The 20,794-nt window shown below is 42.4% G+C and overlaps 1 protein-coding gene across 1 annotated transcript in view; it reads right to left on the bottom strand.

The window, feature by feature from the left end:
• Positions 1-6,120: 6,120 nt before the first annotated feature.
• usp43a (ubiquitin specific peptidase 43a) overlaps positions 6,121-20,794 on the bottom strand; it is a gene marked incomplete at both ends in the record, with an annotated part of 89,774 nt that continues 75,100 nt past the window's right edge. Inside the window, 4 exons of the mRNA XM_079220232.1 lie at positions 6,121-7,274; positions 7,409-7,570; positions 16,761-16,919; positions 18,728-18,974. Coding sequence (XP_079076358.1) covers positions 6,121-7,274; positions 7,409-7,570; positions 16,761-16,919; positions 18,728-18,974 — 1,722 coding nt within the window. The remainder of the gene's footprint in view (positions 7,275-7,408; positions 7,571-16,760; positions 16,920-18,727; positions 18,975-20,794) is intronic.

Here is a 20,794-nt window from a genome sequence, read left to right as displayed (position 1 = left end):
TGTGAATGCAGCTCACGGCCGCATGTGAGGGAAGTCAATGTGCTCTTGTAAGCCTATGAGATGTTCATTATAGATATCAGCAAAATACACATTTGGCAGAGAACTCTTCGTGCCGTCTCTCTGTGGGGCCGCTCCTCTCTGACCGGACGAGGGAGATAAGGTCAAAGAAATTAGTCAGACTAATAGAAACCACAAAACAGAATCATCTCAGCGCTATCAAACAATGGCAAACAGCAGCTTTTGACCAGGGAAAAAGTGAACTCCAAAATGAAGAATCGTTGTACTCTGTAAAAAAAAAAAAGAAACACTTATTTTTTGTTGAATGCCCAGTATTTGTCTGGCTCTCCTCACCTGTTCCCTTTGTTGTGGCTGTACATGCAGGATGCTTTCCTCTCCAGGTGACAGTGATAACTACAGAGAAGTATTGCTTACGTTTCATGGTGAGTTTCAGCTCATTGTTTAGCTGTCGGCACTTCACTGTTTCCATTCCCTCTCGCCGTACTGAAAAACCTCTAAAATTCCACTGACCTTTCAATCTTCTGGAAACCCAAAGGCATTTCTTAAAGTTGCTTGTTTGCAACTAAATAACTGTCTGAATCCATCCATCCATTTTCAACCGCTTATCCGGGGTCGGGTCGCGGTGGCAGCAGGTTCAGCAGGCCGACCCAGGCTTCTCTCTCACCCGCAACACTTTACAGCTCATTCTGGGGGAACCCGAGGGCCAGCCGGGAGATATAACTAGAACTATGAAGAAAAGCAGCAAATCCTCACATATGATAAACTGCAATTAGCTCAAGATTCCTTTTGTCAATTAAACAATCAACTAATCTCATAAGCTCTAATTAAGTACATAAACTCAAGTATTGTATGTCATTGAAGTACGTTTTTGAGGTACTTTTACAGCTATTTTTTGCTCCTCTTTAATTCCTACCGCTGGTATTGCCGTCCCGATTGACAGCAGAGCACCCGCCCTCCCTTTTTTTATATTGACTGTAAGCCATAGTCATAAATAATACATTTTTATTTGTTGTATTGAAAAATAAAACAATGTACCATCATGTACAGAAGACAATTCAGGCAGAAACTGTTGTTTTACAGTGAAAGCATATAGATACACAATTATGCAAAACATGGAATACATTGCATGTGAGTTCAGTTGGCAACCCAATTGCCAGGGAAAAAGTGTTGGCAATGTAGGTTTCTGCAAAGCACATTTCTTTTCACATCAATGGTTTTGCATTCGGTCAGAGTTCATGTATTTCACCCAGGAGACCGCTGTTACATCATTGTGTTCTGTAATAAAAGTTATCTATAAACACACATCTTTTTCCTAACCTAAACCACGTAGTTCTGTCAACGATCGTTAAACACGCGTGCGTTTCGATGAAACTTATGAATGCAACATGGTTCTGAAACGGGGTTTACAGAAACATACGATGGCAAAAAAAGTTCTGGCGACTGGGTTGCAGTTGGAAACCGTGGCATCTTGTTCCATAATACACCGTCAATAATAATACGCTTATTCATTATCTCTCTCTCTCACACACCCACACATACACACCTGCACACAGTTCTGTGTATACATAAATATATACATTTCTTTTAAGAAAATGTAGAAAAATTGCATATACAAACATCTTCAACCCATATTTCACAAAAAAAAACCTTTGTTAACACAGGTGTGCTCAGTTTGGCAGAGTAAACGTTGTGTGTATGTGGCCGCATGTGGATTGAGCCATGCAAAGTTAAAACAGAAGCAAACCTAATACATTTAGAACGCAATACAGACTTTGTGTATGCACATGATTTAAACTCCACTCTGATCAATTCTAATCTAATGCTTTGTGAATTCATTTGGAAAAGTTACTGCAATTTTGGTCAGTAAATTATTTGTAAAAACCTGTTTTGATCATAGTCATTATAACATAAAGTTGGCTCAGATATATGAGTTGAAGCAACGGTTTCAGAGTGAGTTTTTAGTTTCTCTTTCCTTTCTGTTACAATACAAACCTTAAGAAACGCACAATGTCGGCGTGGGGAACAGAACCGAGCAGGTTCTAAACAGAGCTATTAAAACCAAGCCGCGGCTGTCAACACGGCACTGATAGCTGAGGGGAACGTGGCTATTATGAGCACGAATCTCCTGCTACACAAAGGATGCAATAATTGTAAACGAAGAAAGATTTTGGTGTTATTTTAACAGCTGGTGATGACTGTTACAGCTGCCTTTATTTCTATTGTTTACTGCCCGTGTCTACGATTGAGTGACAGCCTTTGGGAATCCAATTAGGTTTGGTGAAATCACAGAGGAGGACGTGGAAACAGCAGCAGCAGTCAATCCATTTGACGTTTCAAGGTGTAAACTAGGCGCCTGATTTTGTGCAATTGATATTATATATTTTATTATTCAAGTTTATTATTTGTATTCAACAGAAGTTCCTGTGCCTGCCGCTCAAAGAACATGTTTTATTAACAGTACTTAACAAGGTCGAAACGTGTTCAAAGGATCAACTTGAATGAAGAAGACATTCAACTCTTATTGCTTAATTGAGACGGCCTCAAACCAACGTACCAAACTATTCGGCTTTGTCCATGATTAGATGAGAAACATTCGATGCCTATTCAAAAATGTTTTCCTCAAAGTGCATGAACTTGAAAACTCTGACGCCATCTGTGCAGTTTTAGGGAAATTAGTACTCCCCTGCTTTAGCCGTTACTGCAGAACCTCCCCTAGTGAGTTTGCTACTTGACGTAAGCCGGTTTTGTTTGTATAGAAATTAACATGTGCAATGGAATCAGTAACAGGTAAAAATGGCCGCCGCTCTGAGCATCCTGCTACTTGATTTTCTGTCATATTGATGTAATGTGCTGTAACTCCGTTACGTTATTCATTCCGGTCACATGACATCTATTGCTGTCCATCCGGGAGAAAGATCCTCCTCTGTTGCTCTCCTGAAGGTTTCTTACTTTTTTCCCTGTGAAAGGGTTTTTACTATCTTTATTTGGGGGAGTTTCTCCTGATCCGATGTGAGGTCCCGGGACAGGAATGTTATGTGTACAGATTGCAAAACCCCCCGAGGCAAATTTGTATTTGTGATTTTAGGAGAGTTGACCTAGTCAACTGATGTTTTTTTTTTCTTAGACCGTAGGAATAACATCTATGAATTATGAAAATGCTCGAGGCAAAGGGAAATCATGACCGGCTTTAAAGAAAATAACAGCGTTGCTACAAATGACACTTCAATTTTACGGTATTGTTTGCAGAGTTTCTAGATCTCATGCATTTCATATTCAGACTGAGTGGAGATTTCTAAAGCTGATATGATGCGTTTGAAAACAGAATAAAAAAGCACGACATGCTGATATTCAAATGTCATTACTTGCGCAAATGCTGACGTTAAGCATTCAGGAGTGCAACTCCCCGACCTGCCAGAGGTTCATCTCAGGTCAGTAAACTTCTGCCTCCCTCTTTACATCGTAGGAAACTACAGAGCTCGTTCCGGCCGACACATTGATGCAAAGCTCCAATAACAGTCAACTGAACTCCAAACAAAACAGATTGCACAGAAGAGCATACATCCAGTATTCATAGTCATTTGGAAGAACATTAGGAATTATTCAAGCTTGATAAATAGTGTTGGCTTTCAGGATTAAAGACAAATTATAGCTACAAACATGAAAAAAAGGCTGTGTTTGGGTGCTTCAACAGTATTAAGTGCTTTTCTCTTTTTATGCAGCACTGTGCAAATACCAGTGAGCCTGAGAAGGCATCATGGGATGTCTGTGCACATTCAACATCGAAAACATCACTGCAGCCGCAAATGAGGAGATCCAGCCGACCTGTTATACCGTTATTACCGGCAAAATTTGGACCGGGAAGTCAGGAAAAGGAAATCAGCGCCCTGCTTTCCTCCACCAGTTATTGAAAGTATTTTGAAACCCTCCCAGCGGCTCCGGCTACAGCTGCACAGGAGCCAAAAGTGACCATTTAAATGTGAAGCACATTGATAAGGGGAAAAAAGGTTGGTGTAATCAATTCTAATTATTGAATGAAACAAGTGGGAACACTTGGTTTGAGTCTTTATGAATGTTTATGTGTGATTGGTTTCTACATCGGCGGTCTTGACACCATTATAACTGTGTCGTGAATAACTTCCTTGACCTCAACTACAGTGGAGCATTTGGACTTTCATCTTTGGTCACGCCAACTAGGATCCTTTGTCGTTGTGGACACACAAATTATTCAAATATCCACATGAATATGCAACGTTTTAGCCAGGGAATACAGTACCGAGGTGGTTTACGGGATGTGGGACAGATAGCTTTACTTGCTGCTAACTGTAGCCGCTGTTAGCTCAGTTAGACGTGCAGCCATGCGATATGATGATGATATAGCATGGTATGTTGTCTTGGTTAATGTCACATTGTCTAGACATTTCATACAATGACAACTTTGCATTTAAAATGTCGTAATTGACGAAATGAACAAATACTCCTTCTCGTCTTGTGCACACCCCTTCATATAAAGTGTTACCAAATATGCTTGATTGTGCCCCATAATTGATAATAATACTATGGTGGATTCACAAAATAAATTCCAGTGAATTGTATGGAAGATTAAAAGTGTCAAAATGAAAACAAATGTCACAAAGAAATGAAGTGAAATACCAAACACATTGGGATATGTATTTCCTTTTTATGAGTGCATCTACTCTGTTCAATTAAATAAATTCACTTGAAATATTTTTGTCTAAAATAACTGAATAAATTGTTTTTCATCATGACCCGAATGTGAGGAACAGTTTTTGTTTCCGTGAGAACTGAAACGCACGGTCCATGCCAAATGGAAAAACAATCAACTGTCTATTATTATATTAATATTATTCACTGCATATTTAGTTAAATTTTATTGACTTTTAATTTCAAGTGTTGAGAGATAATTAGTGCTAGTTAGCTTACAGTAAACAAAGTAAAGCATACATAAAAAGAAAATGTGTATTGTATTTTACTTTATTTCTCTGTGCATGTTGTTTTAATTTAGGCATTTTAACTGTTAAATGTTAGATTTGTTTGTTCAGATGAGGGTTAATTTAAGGGGTATTTCTCTCTCTGATAACTGGTCACATGTGGTCAACGTTAGGCTGCAATGTGGGCAGTGAATGCTAGATCCCGGTGACAGATTCCTCGTAATAAAAGAGAAAGTGGCTCCAATCGAACATGTGATGCAGCCGGAGAAAGACTCACAGGCGGTGCTAATTGCGGTCACCACCTCCACAGACCACAACAAAGCAACTGCTTCCTCACAGAGCTTCCACCGGAAAAGAATATAAAAGGTTTTCTATCCTTTATATAACATATATAACCATATTGATCCTGGGAGGTTATATATGGTCAACATCTAAGCCAACTAATGATGCAGAGACCCAAGTCAGCGACTCCACAGAACAACCCTCCTAGCAGGGTCACACGGGGACAAGCCAATCCTTCACCAGCACACTGATTTGTGTTCAAAGCTGTGCTCGAAACAAACATGAAACACGGGATAAAGGTGAATAATTCATGTAAATTGGAAACTGCGCCCTCAAAGCGACTCCCCTAATCAAGTGGACACGTTACATTCCTATAAATGAACACAACCGGTGCGTCGCGCTCTAAGCAGACAACCATGAGAGTGGTTTCCAGCACTCCCACTACAGTAATAAGACACAAATGCAGATAATGTGCTTGTGTGTGTGTGTGTGTGTGTGTGTGTGTGTGTGTGTTTGCGTAATATCGTGCTTCCAGTGCTACAACAGACAAACTCATTGGTCTAAACTGCATATTAGTTGCTCAGGCACTTGTTTTAAGTCATAAAAAAAACAGAATAGGTTTGAAGGACAGGTCGCATCATTTCCTTCTGCTGATTATATCCCAGCATTACAGGACCCTTCCTTTGCTTCGTGTCTCTTAACTCCATGGTGCGGGCCACTTTGAGCCACTTCATTTTCTGGAGACGTCAAAAAAAAAAAAGCCCACCGCTCTGAATTGAGCTCTATTGCTTTGATCTCCGGGATCGGACGTCATTCCCTTCATGACTGATTAAAAAAAAAGGCTTTGTGCGTCGCGTGCAGCGCCCCCGTGTCAGAAGCTGGACTCGGGAACCGTCCTCTTGCGCCCCAGCGAGGTCGTGCTGTACCGGGCCCTCTGCAGGGTGCCGTACGACGGTTTGTCTGTCGTCAGGCTGCGCGGCGGCGCCGGGGCCGCGGACATCCCGTTGCGATGCAGAGACGCTGTCCTGCGCATGCTCTGCTCCGCTTTGGTGGGGATGTTGGAGGAGCTCTGGGAGCGCTTGATCTCCGCCGAGCTTCGTCCCGTCTTGCCGTTCGCCAGCTCCTCGCCCGGATGGCCCGGGCCGTTGGACTTGCCTCTTTCCGCCCCGGTTCCTCCTGCCGCGGCTCCGTTGGACAACGACAGCCTCGATAGGGTCCTTCTGCCTCCTTCCTCGCCTCCTCCCCTCCCTGACTCCCCCTCCTTGGACTTCCTCGAGTCCTTATCCTTCTTCAGGAAGTTACCTTTAAAGAAGGAGAGCAGTCCCTCGTGGTTCTTGGGCACTTCTTCTTTCTTGGTCTTCGAGTTTCCTTCATTTGCACCGTGGTGTTCCTTCTCTGCCCTCTCCGCTTTTTGTCTTCTCAGGGTCCCATCGTGGAGGCTAGGAGTGCTGTAGCTGGGCTGAACTCCAGAACTCCTTTTTGTCTCAGTAGTGTCCTGGGAGGCTTTGGAGGAGCTCTGTCTCCTGGCATCCTTCCTGCTGGTCAGGGTGTTACTAGCAGAGCTACTGCTCATCTCCTCTCTCGTCTGGCTCCCCTTCCTGCGTCTCAAGCTGGCTGTCTTATCTGATGCTCTCCTCTGGCCCTCGGGGACCTGCAGAGAGTCAGGCGGCAGCTCATCCACTGCCCTATTGATGCAACTTAAGCTCCCGACGCTCGCAGATCGAACGTTGGTTGAAGCCCGGGCCTCGGCAGCTTCCTTCGTCCTGCGCGGTTCGCTCATCAATGTTGCGATTGGATCCTTTGTGCACCGGGGCCGCCGGCCAGATTCCAAGTACTGCACCAGCTCCGCAGGGACCGGATCTTGGACAGAGGGAGGCACTGGGTCAGGTTTGCGTCTGTCCTTTGAACCGAAGGACCAGCGCAGGGGGAACACTTTGCTCAGGGTGTCCTTGGTCTTGCTGGGAGCTCTCATGCTCACGCTGCGTCCCTGAAGACCCCTGATGAAGGGCCGGCTCTCAAAACCCCCTGGCGATAATGTAGAGAGGGAAATGTTTTAGCTTTTACACTCAATTGTGACACCTTTGCACAGCATTGATCTTGAAATAAGCAACTAATAAGACACTAAACTGATTAGGGCAAATACTGAGCGTGGTCTTTACCTCTTTCCTCTTTAGAGCCATTTTCAAGGAAGACCGGAGACTCGGGCGAGTCGGGTAAGGAAGACGGGCAGGTGGTGGAGGATCGAGAGACCAGGCTGCCTCTCTTGCTATCCCCTGTCAGCCGGATTAGCCAGTGGTCTGACATCGAGGAACTGGTGGACCCTGTGAGACAAATAGAGGGAAGTGAGGGATCAGAGTAGGAATATAAACCATAAAAGATTTCCCCACCAGTGAAGCCTTGCCCTCCTAAAACTTTGCTGGACTCATTTTAAAAAAAACAACAACGACGAATGTTCGATGAAGCAGAACCAGATGTAATATTTAATGCGTTCTTCTACCGTGTCAAAAGCTTGCACCTATGCTACCCACAATGCAGATGGGCCGCCTACGCTTTAGAAGAGGAGCTGCTACAGAGGTCTGGTAAGATCACTTGTTTCTACCTCCACACCAACAGACATTCTACATCTTCAGACTTTGTTTCATCGCCCTCTGGAGCTACACAACTTTATATAACTTCACAAGACCTGTAAACTAACTTTGATGTGTAAAATCGATGAAGTTTGTCTTTCATCATGGCACGGATGAGCAACAACTTTCTCCAGTTGAACAGCAGCAAAACCAAAGTCCTCCTTGTTGGCACTCATCTCACGGTCAGGTCATAGCCCTCTCCTCCACAGTGACTAATCTGGGAGTCAGGTTTGACCCTCACCTGACCTTGAATGACCACATCAAATACCTGTGCAAAACCTCCTTTTATCATCTCAAAAACATCTCCCTACTCTGCCCCACTTTAACCCTGTCAGATGCAGCTTTATCTTCTCTATACTGGACTACTGTACACTCGTCACTGGGATCACTGGCAAGAACATCCAGAAACTACATTCAAAACAGCGCTGCCAGGATCCTGATGAGAGTCCGGAAATATGAGCACATTGTAACACCAATTCTGCACTCACTACACTCTGAGGATCTTCTGAATGAAAATTGCATTACAAATAAAATGCATTATTGTTATTATTATTATTTATTCAAACAGTTCATCACAAAGTGATAGGTCATTAAAAGTTAAAATAAAAGTTGGCAAAAAACACAAACGCTCAAATCCTTTTCTTAAACAATGTTGCCATTTCAACATGGGGGTCCACAGGGATTGAGTCGCTTCCTCAAGTGGCCGTATGAGGAATGGCAGTTTTCTTGGCTTTATTTTTTCTGCCCCTGGAGGATCTGGAGGATGCCACTTTATTAAATAAACCCAAAAATAACAGTGTGCCAGAATCTCTGACATCAACCTCTCAGCTTTACATTACATTACATTTAGCTCTTTTATCCTGATGTCACTGCTGGCTTGTTGTTGATGAAAAGGTGAACAGCTGTAGAGGAAGTAAAGACGGGGACGCGGCTCCTTGCTTTTCTGGGTCGAGTTAAGTGAAGAGTAGTCTTGCACAGCCAGACCGATCTCCACAGCACAGTGTCAGCGCTGCAAAAAGGTCTGGCTCCCTGTATTTCACAAGAGGGGTATTTACTGACATACTTTATGGTCTGGAACAAAATGATAAAATAGGCTTGTGCTTATTTCAGGTGTCAAACCAAAAACCCTTTTGAAACCCGGTGACTTGACTGTAAGAAAACTCCTTTCCCGCAGCACTCTCTGGCAGGCTCCTACCCACATGGAAGTGCTTTTAACAAAAAGCAGTGCTTTGTGTCCATTATTAGTACCTTATTTATGTTCTCCAGGTCCACCATCATTAAGGTGCTCCAATCCCTTCAATGCATATTCTCTCTCTCACAGAGAGGGAGGAATTTTAGGATGGAGGCTTACAGAAATACATGTAATTGCACAAAGGATACAGAAAGCATATCCTATGTGCACGTTGATAATATGAATCCTTATATTCAGTATATATTCTTGTCTATGAAAGTTCAGGTTACTCAAGGTCAGAATAACCAATAATGAAGCTGCAGTCGTCTCTGGGATATGTCAGTTTGTCTGTTTCTCAAGGGTAGATACACGCCTTGCACTACAGCACCCATGCATGTCATCAGTATATTTTCATTAGGGAAGCAGACCGTTGCACGCCCCAGTCTTGTGAGAAAAGGTGAGTTCATGGGATTCTCCTCCTCCTTGACAGGTTAGAGCCAATTAGATGCTAGGACGATGCGATACGAACCTGTGACGAAACCTGTTTATGAAAGGGCCGCACTTCCGGTTGTTGGGCAGTTGTTCACTCTCAACCTGCGTGTCGACTGGACCGCTCCCTGCTCTTGCAATTACAGCGCTTATACTTTGCTTGTGATGAGAGAAAATAAATCTACCAGACGAGAGAAGTTGTTCGGCTCAATTCTTTTCCGGAGGCTTTATATTTATATACGCTAACAACGTCTTGAATAACGGCACCGACCACGTTATTCTGTATAGATTTTTGTTCTCAACATATTAAATCCTGGTTTAACAATGTCCTCTCTGCTTTTCAAGAACATGTTTGATTAGGTAGAGAGAGTGGGAGATTCGACCCCCACAGACTTTAGACTTAAGAGCATTTGAAGCTTGAAGGAAAAAGGCTTTATAATTTTCACTGCCGCCGTGTGTCTGATTGTCAATGTTTTACGTCTGTGGATCCTTTCCTCAGAAAAAGAAGAATAAACAGTACAATAGTGGAGGAAAATAATGGTAAATACAATACATTTCCACTGAAACGGAGTGTTTTTCTATAACAGCTCTGTGAGCAGCAGTGTCAAGCACAACTGTTAAAAAGCTACAATGGTTCTCACAGTATTTGCACAAATTGCACAAAACAAAATCTGAAAAGTGTATTGCTTTAGTAAGGTGAACAAAAGTCACACTTAATTTAGCTACTTACATCGTACAAATAAAAAATTATTGAACTATAGTTTTTTTATTAAACTAACCCTAAATCAGTTTATTGGGCTGTAGGAAATGAATAAGTATTATATGTAGCTATACTTTTACAAAGAAATTCTGCATTCATCTCAAAATCTACATTTTCACATTTCACATCCACATTTTTTCTTTAATATTTTTACACAGAAGTGGACACAGATGAAGATACTCTAGAGAGCTTGCCCTTTTCAAAGTGGACAGAAAGTACATTATGTCGACCAAATGTGTGCATGTTAAACAGCAGTACAACATTATTTCTGACATGTACTGTATAGTGGAAGTAAAAGCACAGTTCATAATGATAAAAGGTTAAACCTTTAGAGGTCCTCTGACATCTGTGCTATCTGTATGGGCACGCCTTCCCCTGAGCAGCCATGGCCATCATGAAGGTACATATTTATCTGACCTTCACGAGCGTGTGCCGAATTACCATTGAAATCAAAATGTTGTATTCTCCACCCTACTCTACCTTAACATCCCTAATAAACTTCCTCTGCTCGACCGTTTCCTCTGTTCTTCCTGTCTGCCTTTTCATCCGGTAGTTGAGTAATTTCCGAATGCATTTATTCTTCTGATGTAAACAGTTAAGATCTGTTTTTCCATTTGTTTTTTTTTTCCTTTTGTTTTGTTTATAGTTTTAGTTTTCACATTTGTTCTGCATCTGCCATTGCTGCTGACAAACCCAAGACCAGGATGTAAAGAACGCACTCACGTCTGGGTATGGAAACACAGCATGGAATAATAGGTGTCACATTTCAAAACATAAATCACATGAGCACGAACTCAGCATTGTGTGTGGAGATGTTTCACTCGACAGACCTGTAGCTTTCTTTGTGATTCAAGAGCTGGATAACACAATGAGGGCTCTGATTGTGAATCCACTAGTTCACACATTTGCTCTCCCCGCTGTGCAAGCGTGTGTTTGACATTGCTAAGACATGATTCATATACTTTGTGGGGATGTCATTACTTTATTGTATTCCGCTGCTTGAATGCTTTTTTAATGAAGGCGAAATTCTTTGGTGCAAAAGTTGTTTCATTTTACTGATTGAGCGGCTAGCTAGTTAGCATGCTCCATCGAGCTTTCATGCTCACGCTACAGTGGTTGCAGAAAATGAGCCCAACTGTTGGGCTTATATTATATCACTAAAACTACCGACGGGCAAACTTCTGTAGAAAGCAACAAGCGTTGTTGTTTTTGTCCCAGTGGAAACCTTCACCGACAGTATTGTTTAATTTTCCTGATTGAGCGGCTAACTAGTTAGCAAGCTACTCTGCTAACTCCAACGTGCTTTCATGCTCACGCTACAGTGGTTGCAGAAAATGGAAACCCTCACCGACAGTGTTGTGTTTTGTGTGTTTCTGTCCAGTTTGAATATGTGTAATATGGAAGCCCGTTTTCGCAAAAAAAAAAACACAAATAATTATGAGATAAAAAAAAAATCATAATTATGAGATAATAAAGCTACATTAATAGCAATGCTATTATTTGTTGAGCTAAAACATCAACAGTTATGCTTGCACATCGTGTGCATGGTTAGACCGGCGAGGGGATGAAGAGACTTGTGAAGACAGCGCAGATAACAGGAAGGAGAAAAGCCAACGTCACTGAAGCGCATGCACACTTACTATCTCATAATTATTACTTTTTATCTCACAATTTCGACTTTATTATCTCATAATTATGATTTATTTTTTTGTATGGCTTAAACGGGCTTCCATAGTTTTACAATGATCAGTGAGGTAAAAGGGCTGTTTCTGTGCATTCCCTGGTGGCTTTGAGGAGAACATACCTAAATTATGATAATTGTCCACATCCCTGTTGATTTTATTCACGTTTTAAATAAAGCATTTTACATCGTTGAGCAAGTGAAACATTTGAGCTACTTGCCCAAAGGGAAAAAGCTTAATGTCAAGGCCTGATTATGGATTCAAGGAATGAGTGTCTCTTTCACAAAACTCCCTGAACTAGGTACAAATTCAGTTTGTGTTTGAACCCGCATGCTGCAACTCCGAATCAGTATCATAGCAACTCAGAAAGGAGGAAAATACGTAATTGCAAAGAGGGTACCGACTGCTCTCAATGAACAACGAGCCTTCATGAAGAAAACACTCATGTGGTGAACAGCTGATATCTTTATCTCTTGGTGCTCTTTCTCTGGCCAAGGAAAGGCTTTAGTCTGCATCTGTTACTTCCCTTTGCATATAACAAATAAGAGGGTGTGATTATAAATAAATAAAATGTTTGACAGCTTCTGGTGCATTTTCCAGTGCAATGTCGAGAATGTGTGTAACTTTAGTTACACAAAATGATGGAAGGTTTTCTTTGTTTTTTTAGTCTGAATAATTGTATCTCTGAAATATGAAAGCAGGTCAGTCGGACAATTTGTCTTTGTAACGTTTAATAAAATGCAGTCTGTCGTTCCACACAAGCTCCTCACCTACAAGGTGATTATACTATAATAATAATAATAATAATAATAATAATAACTATTCAGTGAAGTGATTAGTAACCTCAGGCACACACACAGCCATGGGCCAGAGGTCATTGCTGATGCACAGGATTAGTAGAGTTAATGACTTTTCTTAATAAGGTTAATGAATCATTGCGACGTCCTGATTATGGAAGACAAATGCTGTTTGATGCAGGGATATTATCATGGAAGAGAAAAATATAAAAAGTAGTGGCAAGATCCATCTTTGAGTGTCAGATCATGCGGAGGATAAAAGGAGAGATATCTGGTTGTATATCCGCCGCACCTGAGAGAGCCAGAGAAGGCCATTAGCAGAATTGCTTTAAACATTAAAGCAATTTCAAGTGAAAAACAACCTTGCCGTTACCTTGACACCAACTTGTGCACCAGTGACGAAGTGAGATGCCGTCTTTTAATATTGCCTAGAGCTGGGGTATTTAATAAAAATGTAACACGGTCCAGTTAGAGAGACTTTCCTCAAGTCTCAAATATATAGACGTAGCTTCAGAGTTGTTGCATACAGATGTTAATATAACTGACCGTAGTTAAAATATAAACTAAATTGTCCTGCAGCTTTAAATTCAGTTCATTCCGGTTTGAAGTGATCTCACCCAAAATCTATATGATATACTATTCTCCTCTTCTAAAGGGGAAATGTGTGTGTGCAGGGACTCGATCTGTGGTTATTCTCGCTCTATTCTCCTCTCGGTTTACATCGTTATTTGGATTCTGATCAAATTGGGCTGTTAGATTGTATTTTCTTATGTGCCTTCACTTTGGATATGAGTCGCTACGTTTGCTCAAAAGAGTTGCGCTTTGTCTCGTAGTTGCGCTTCACATTGTCGCTTTTAATAATCACCACGGTCCCTGCTGAGACATACTGGTTTTGAACTGACCTTGGGGAAAATTAACATATAACAGTCTGTCCATTCTTGATAAAAGGTTCTGGTTTCGCTGTCCACTTTTTGCAGAATGGAGCTGGTCGGTGTGCTTCTTGGACTGGTTGAAAAAAACTGCGCTGGTTGAAATAGAAGGGCTTCATCAAAATGGAATAATTCTCAATTACCTATCGGTTTTATGTCTGGGTCCAATAAAACGCTCTTTGGGTCTGCCTTTTAGTGACCCCTGGCCTCTAGAGCAGTGGTTCTCAAATGTTGGTACGCGGACCTCTGGGGGTACGTGAAGGCACTCCAGGGGGTAGGTGAGATAAAAAAAAAAAAAATCTATTTAAAATTAGCATCCATTAAAAAATACTTTAAAAATTGTTATTTAATAAATATTCAATAAAACATAAGTATAAGTTCATAAACTGAATTTTAGATTAAGTAGGTTATTTAATTAAATTATCCTAAAAACCCAGAGTCTCCCGATATCAGGATGGTTTGACCCAACCTGGCACACGCCAGCATTACGCTGGTAAGCCACCTGAGTTTTTTTAAGAGGAAACTTTCTGAATTCCAGTCAACTCAAGACACAAGGCGTAAAAGCCTCCACGACATCAGCCAAAGCCCTGGAGGCCTCTTATGCGGTATCTTTGCTCATAGCTAATAGCAGCATCTGCACAGACGCAGCGGCCTCGAAGCGCGCATTCAAAAAGAAAACCCCGACGTGACGTGGACTCACTGTGTCACACACAGGGAAGCATTGGCCTGCAAGAAAATGAGCCCTGTGTTGCATGATGTTTTGAACGACAGCGTCAAAGTGATCAACTTCATTAAGTGGCTTGGAGAGCCTCCAGCATGTCTCTTAGAAGCTGGTCGTGGTCAGCTGGGAACGACAGCTTACGGCAAGGATTGGAGTCTGCTGGGTCCATGTCTTGGCCGGTTTGTACTGGTACGATCCACGGAGAGCAGGACCCACAAGCAGACACAGGCGAGGTAGATGCTTTCAGGACAAAGTTTACTAGGCAAACAAACATCAAGAGACAAACCAGCCCAGGACAGGGAGTTGACACAGACTAAATACACAGGGGAACGAGACACAGGTGGAAACAATGAGGGCGGGGCTTGCAATCACACAGGAGGGCGGAGAGACAAGGAGGCCGACAGACACACAACAGAAACAGACAGAACTACCCAGGAGATCTGGGCATGACAATACCATGCCGAATTATACATAATTAATTGCGCTATGGCTAAAAGCCTCCTGCAATTAGAACACAAAAGATCCTGCGGGGGCTTGGACGAGCCTGATCTCCTGATATTTGAAGCGCGAGAGAGAGAGAGAGAGAGAGAGAGAGAGAGAGAGAGAGAGAGAGAGAGAGAGAGAGAGAGAGAGACCAGGAATGAAAGTAGTTTGCATAATGAAGTTTTTTGGAAAGCAAGTCCATGGTAAACGTCGCATGAGACATTTATGTTCACAGGAATGAGAGAGACAGACAGACTGAAGGACATGTTGGAGTGTATGTCTGCCAGAATCCGCAATCTCTTGCATCTTATTCCTATTTCATTATCATTTCTTTAGCCATGTTATATACTATGCCAGTCATAATCAGTTGTGATTTTATTGTTGTATTATTATACTTGGGCTACACATCTTCTCTAGTAAGTCCATTATACTCAAATCCTATTCTAACTCAAACATTATAGGGTTAAGTGGCTGTGTTTGTATATTTACCCATAGTATCAATACTCAAATTGCTTACCTGTGTTATTTGCAGCATATAATAATACTTTGATTTTATATAGCGCTTTTCTGAATACTCAAAGACACTTTACATAGGAATCATTCACCCACTGATGAGAGAAGCTACCATGACTATCTAACATTCATACACTGTAGGCGGAGCTACGGTTAAGGTTAAGTGTCTTGCTCAAGGACACATCGACACGGGCTAGCGGAGCGGAGCCGGGGATCAAACCGCGGATCCTTTGATTGAAGGACGACCCTGCTCACCACTGAGCCAAAGTATCGCTCTATGATATATTATAGGAATGCATGCAGAGTGTGTGTGCTATCAGTTCAGGTGTCCCAGTCAGGAGGCGTGTACATACAATGCAGCAGAGACAAATACTGCATTTCTACACTGAATAAAAGATACTAGTAGATACTCAGTTTTTGACTTAAAACGATGCAACTGTTGACCATTTTGGAATATTATGTATTATTATTTTTACTATAGGTTGCTTCATCATTATTTAAACATTACAGCCTTCGTCTGAACAATAAATTCTTCTGGAAATGTTTGCTGCGTGAAATCGTATTCTATTTTGTCCACAAATGGAAAAGAAGTTATGACGAACAGTCCACTTATTATTCTACAAAACGACACAACCCCATTGAGTTGTTAATTTACAGCGCCCTCATGCTCATAGTGCCAGTACAACAGGGACTAAGGCTTTTGAAGAACTAAGCAATTGACACTTGTGATGAGCTGAGAGAATATTTGCTGGTAGCGACACCTCTACTAAAGGGCCATTTTGACAATACGCATGTAATGTAAATTAACCTCTCTTGACAAAGCCTCCTGGGACACAAAGTGCATGGGCGGCTGACTCCAAATCCATCACACTCGTGCATGAGTATAAATTTAGGATAAGTAACATTCTCAATGAAAATATGGCAGATAGGAAACTGAAACCCTGAGGGGGGGAAAAGTATCTGTCGCCTTGGAGAATGGTTCACATAATTTATCAGTGTTTGTCTGGGTAGCTGTTATTTCGACATGCACAGATTTCGCAGAGCAGTTCTGAGACAGAGGGTGTGTGAGGAGGATCTGCAGATGGATCAGGCCACAGGTAAAATGTCTTCTGATGAGGGGTTGGCTCAACTACAGAGCAATTTATTCTCTGATTACACCCTTTTCGCATTATTCTCCCGGCGGAGATAATGATACGTTTGTAAGATGTCAACGATGTGGCTCACCTGACTGGTTTAATCAGCTGAACCGCAACTCTATAAATATATGAGCAGTGTGTGTTGTGAACACGTAATTTCAAACGATTAATTCCTGTTTGCTAGTCATTGGACGTCCTCCTACCTCTGACGGAGCAACTGGCCGACCATGGAGGAATGGTGTTACGCCTCTGGTAGAAAAGGATGTAGGCTCCTCTGGTGCACACTTCCTCCTCTGGCACCAGGTCCACGCTGCTGTCGTCGTAGCTGTACCACTGCGCGTCCACTGAGTTCCTACAGAAAGCTGGATTGGAAAATGACATCAGCATTTGTCAAACGCAATTATGAGAAAGTGCTCACATCAAGTGGAGCAAAACTTCAAATCTGCTGCGTAGAGGAAAAGGCTGAAGTGGTTTCATGGGATTTGTTGAAGCCAGACTCATTCCTTCGTGCGCATCATAAATGAGCAAACTTAATGTGTTTGAGAAAGCGGTCCAAACTTGTCATGAAGAGACTTAGATACGTGATATTACATAAAACCAATGCAGCTATGTAGTACGGAGTGATGACGCAACACACAACTCCCAGGTGAGAATTCAGCCAGAGACAGGAGGCGACTGTCAAGCAAGCTATCATGGAGACGACTGCTTTCCTTTCCTCATCTCCTGCTGTCTCCGGTTGTCCTGGATGTTCGCCTCCGTGCTGCGGCTCTGCACAACCCGTACCAGGCAATTACCGACCTGGCTTTGCCTCACCTGTTTGTCAAGAATCCCAGACTGCAAGTGACTCGATCTGAAGGAATGTAAGACTAGAAATGGCCCCAGAAATACTTCCCAAATAACTCCTCACGAAGGACCATATAGTAGATATACCTTTACCTTGATCCGTTACTGGATGCTGTAAGAGGAATTAATGTTACGGTGATGCGTAATTGATGAGTCGTTTTGTGCCGTCTGCAGCTTCAAAGTTAATCAGGAACGACTCATAAAGGAAGTGTTCAGTATGATCCATTAGCAGATATAAATGAATTATTACCTAATGACTTATACGGATCTCCTAGTCGGTTATCTAGTTACTGATCATGATCCACTATATAGTCCTTCATTAGGAGTTATTATGGGAGGACTTATTAATGATTCAAGTTATCAAGTTTGGTCCTCACTAGTTTCGCAAATAACTAATCGTTTACTAATCATTCGCAATTAAAGCATTTGATTAAGAGTTTACTCATTAACTAATGGTTCAATAGCATTAAGATCCTCATTCTGCCCTCATTTGTTTCATGGTAAATTCTTACATTGTTGTGTGCCATATTATAAATTATGAATGATATTATCTTGTAGTTCTGTATGGATAATAATAAAATGAAATAAAAAAGCCAGTGACTTCAGCATTACGGTGAGTTTGACTCATTCGTGGCCAGAGTGTTCCTCCACACTGGCACTGCTAGCGCCTGAATGGGTACTGCTGGTAATTACTGAAAATCTATCACACATGCAGGGACTTACTCTACTTGCAATTACTACTAGAAGTCCCAAATTGTCAAAGAGTTGTAGTAAAGGGCCACTTTTAGACTTTTTAAGCTTTTTATTCAAGCGGATAGTCTGGGGGAGATAGCAGATTCTGATTGGCTGCAGGGTGTCCATCAATTCCAGATAAAGGACACATACTCAAGACAATACACTTTTGAAGAATGGGCAAGAACAACGGCTCAATTTGGCTGCTGATGAGAGGATGACATCATCTCTATTGAACAGGCCTAATATATGTTTGGCCCGTCCACTGCTTGGCCTAAATGAACACTTCAAGACGCGGTTCTGCCCGTGACACGGAGCTGAGACAAGTGAAATGATCCTTGTAGGTTCGTGTCACGTTGTTTATAGTATCAAATCAATATTGAGAGTTTTGCGAACAAATGTGTTCTGTAGCGATTAGAATAGTGTATGATATGTGAGACAATCACTTATGTTTCCCGTTATATAAAACCAATAAACCGGACTATCTTATGTATGAGTGTAGTCCTTCAGTGCCTAGTTCCCGGTACTCCATAGGATGCCGACTGTAACTACACTGCCCCCTGAACACAACATGAATACTGTATCAGATCCATACCAGTATAATGTCCTCCGTGCATGCCTCCATGGTGGTTACACACAGCGTAGAGGTCGTACAGATAGTCGTAGGGGAGGATCAGCTCGGCAGGTTGGTGGTGGCCTGACGGCAGCTTCCAGGGCGGTGGCCAGGCTCCTAAGTTCAGGTTCCTCATGCTCTGACTCCTCTTCACCACATGGGGGGCCATGTCCAAACCAGTCAGGGGGAAGCGCACCAGAGTCGACAGCTTGTTCCTTCGCTCGCCTACCTGTTTCAAAAGGTTTGCATTCATATGTGCAGCTATGAACAATAACACACATGTTCATGTGACAATCTCTGAGGAGCGGAATCGAACAGAAATCAACTGATCGAGCAGAAAACAAATAAAAAATGACATCCAAGACTAATCACAAGGGGAAGAAAACTTTCTCTATAGGTTAAAACCTTCGAGCATGTTCATGCACTTTTGACCCCGACCCTCACAGAGATGTTGCAGGAGGACCTTAGCATAAAAAGAACATCAGCTTGTGACTTTCTGTATCACTTCAGGGTCTGAATTGATTTTTTAAGAGAAGTGCAGTATCGATTTTCCCTCCAAATCATTCTTCAATATTGAAGGTTCTTCCCCCTCTTGGGGCTGTCACCGGGTCATAATGGAAAGTGCTGCATGCCCCCACAACCTGTGTTGTGTGGGCTGCTGGCTCCTGGATAAGTCTCCAGTGCAGCTCTGCTGGTCCTCGGCATGGAGTCCAACAGAGTGATTGACTGAATTCTTACCGCAGAGGCTGAGAAAAATCCCATTGGCATGAAATGATAGCGTTGCAGGGAAGTGGCTGATGGCCGGGGTTTGATCCAGTTGGCCTGCCTGAGCTCAGGGCGCAACATGGTGCCACCTGCTTGTCAGATGAGGCAGAGGGGTGCCAATTTAGCACTGGGCAAAGGGAAAGGTAGAGCTCTGACTTAACCTTGGCTTCAAAAAGGATTTTCTTTGTACGTGTCATGTCAAAGAGTCAGAAGTCGTGAGGGAGGTAGAGCGGAGGCCAGCTGGATAATGCCTTTTCAGGCAGGGCCGAATGTGAAATAAAAATGCCCTGATTGGCCTTGACCATCCTGCAGGGACATACACAGATATATTGATGGGCAGTGACTTCAAAAAAGAAAAAAAGGGAACAACACAGTCGCACAAATGCTACCCCTTAACAATATACATGGATCTAACACTGACCAGAAGGTACTGTATCTTTAAAATAAAGAAGAGAACATTATATTATACTGTATAATTTAGCCAACAACTAAATGTGATATACCCTTGTTGTAAATCTGTGTCATTTAAATTGGGGGACTCACATCTGACGCTCCTTTGACTGTGTCCCTTCCAACACTCACAGTCAGAGGATGTTGTGTGTGTACAGATTGTAAATCCCTCTGTGGCAAATTTGTCATTTGTGATTTTGGGCTATACAACATACCGTAAAAGTCGGGTTACAAGCCGCTACTACCTTCGGTCAGTGTCCCCGTTAGATCCCTGTTGTAGCCAGCTGGCGCTCCTGCTAGCGCTCCACTAGCTCTTCGCTAGCGCTGCTGCTGCTAGCTTGCTACAGCGGGGACACCCACCGGAGGTAGGAGCGGCTTGGAACCCGACTTTTACGGTAAATGTAATTGAATATAGAGGGGTGGACGCGGAGCAGAATTGTCACAAAACTCCCTGAAGCGAAATGCTGATTAAGACAGAGATATTGATCATAAGTCAAGATGGCGCAATCACCCAAATATGTCTTGATTCTCTGTCCGATTCTGCCGAAATCATGGTGTCATTTTTGGATCAAAACCTGTTCAATTAATCGTACAATCCCGCTTCTCACCCCTACATTTCAAGGATTAGACCATTTCTCCTAAAAATGTACAAGACGTTAGCCACAATTTCATAAATAGTTGATTTGATTACTCTCCTTGATCTCTCTCCCTCTCTGGAATCAGCAAACATCTCACGTGTCCAACTCATCCAATTCCTCCAAAAACATTTCATCGAGCTTGGCTTTCCCACACTGGCCAAGATAGTATTGATCACGTACAAATCCCTGAGGTAGT

The sequence above is a fragment of the Taurulus bubalis genome (assembly GCF_910589615.1).
Source record: "Taurulus bubalis genome assembly, chromosome: 6".
Lineage (NCBI taxonomy): Eukaryota > Metazoa > Chordata > Actinopteri > Perciformes > Cottidae > Taurulus > Taurulus bubalis.
Note: the sequence above shows the minus strand (reverse complement) of the source record. Positions and strands in the feature narration are given on the sequence as shown.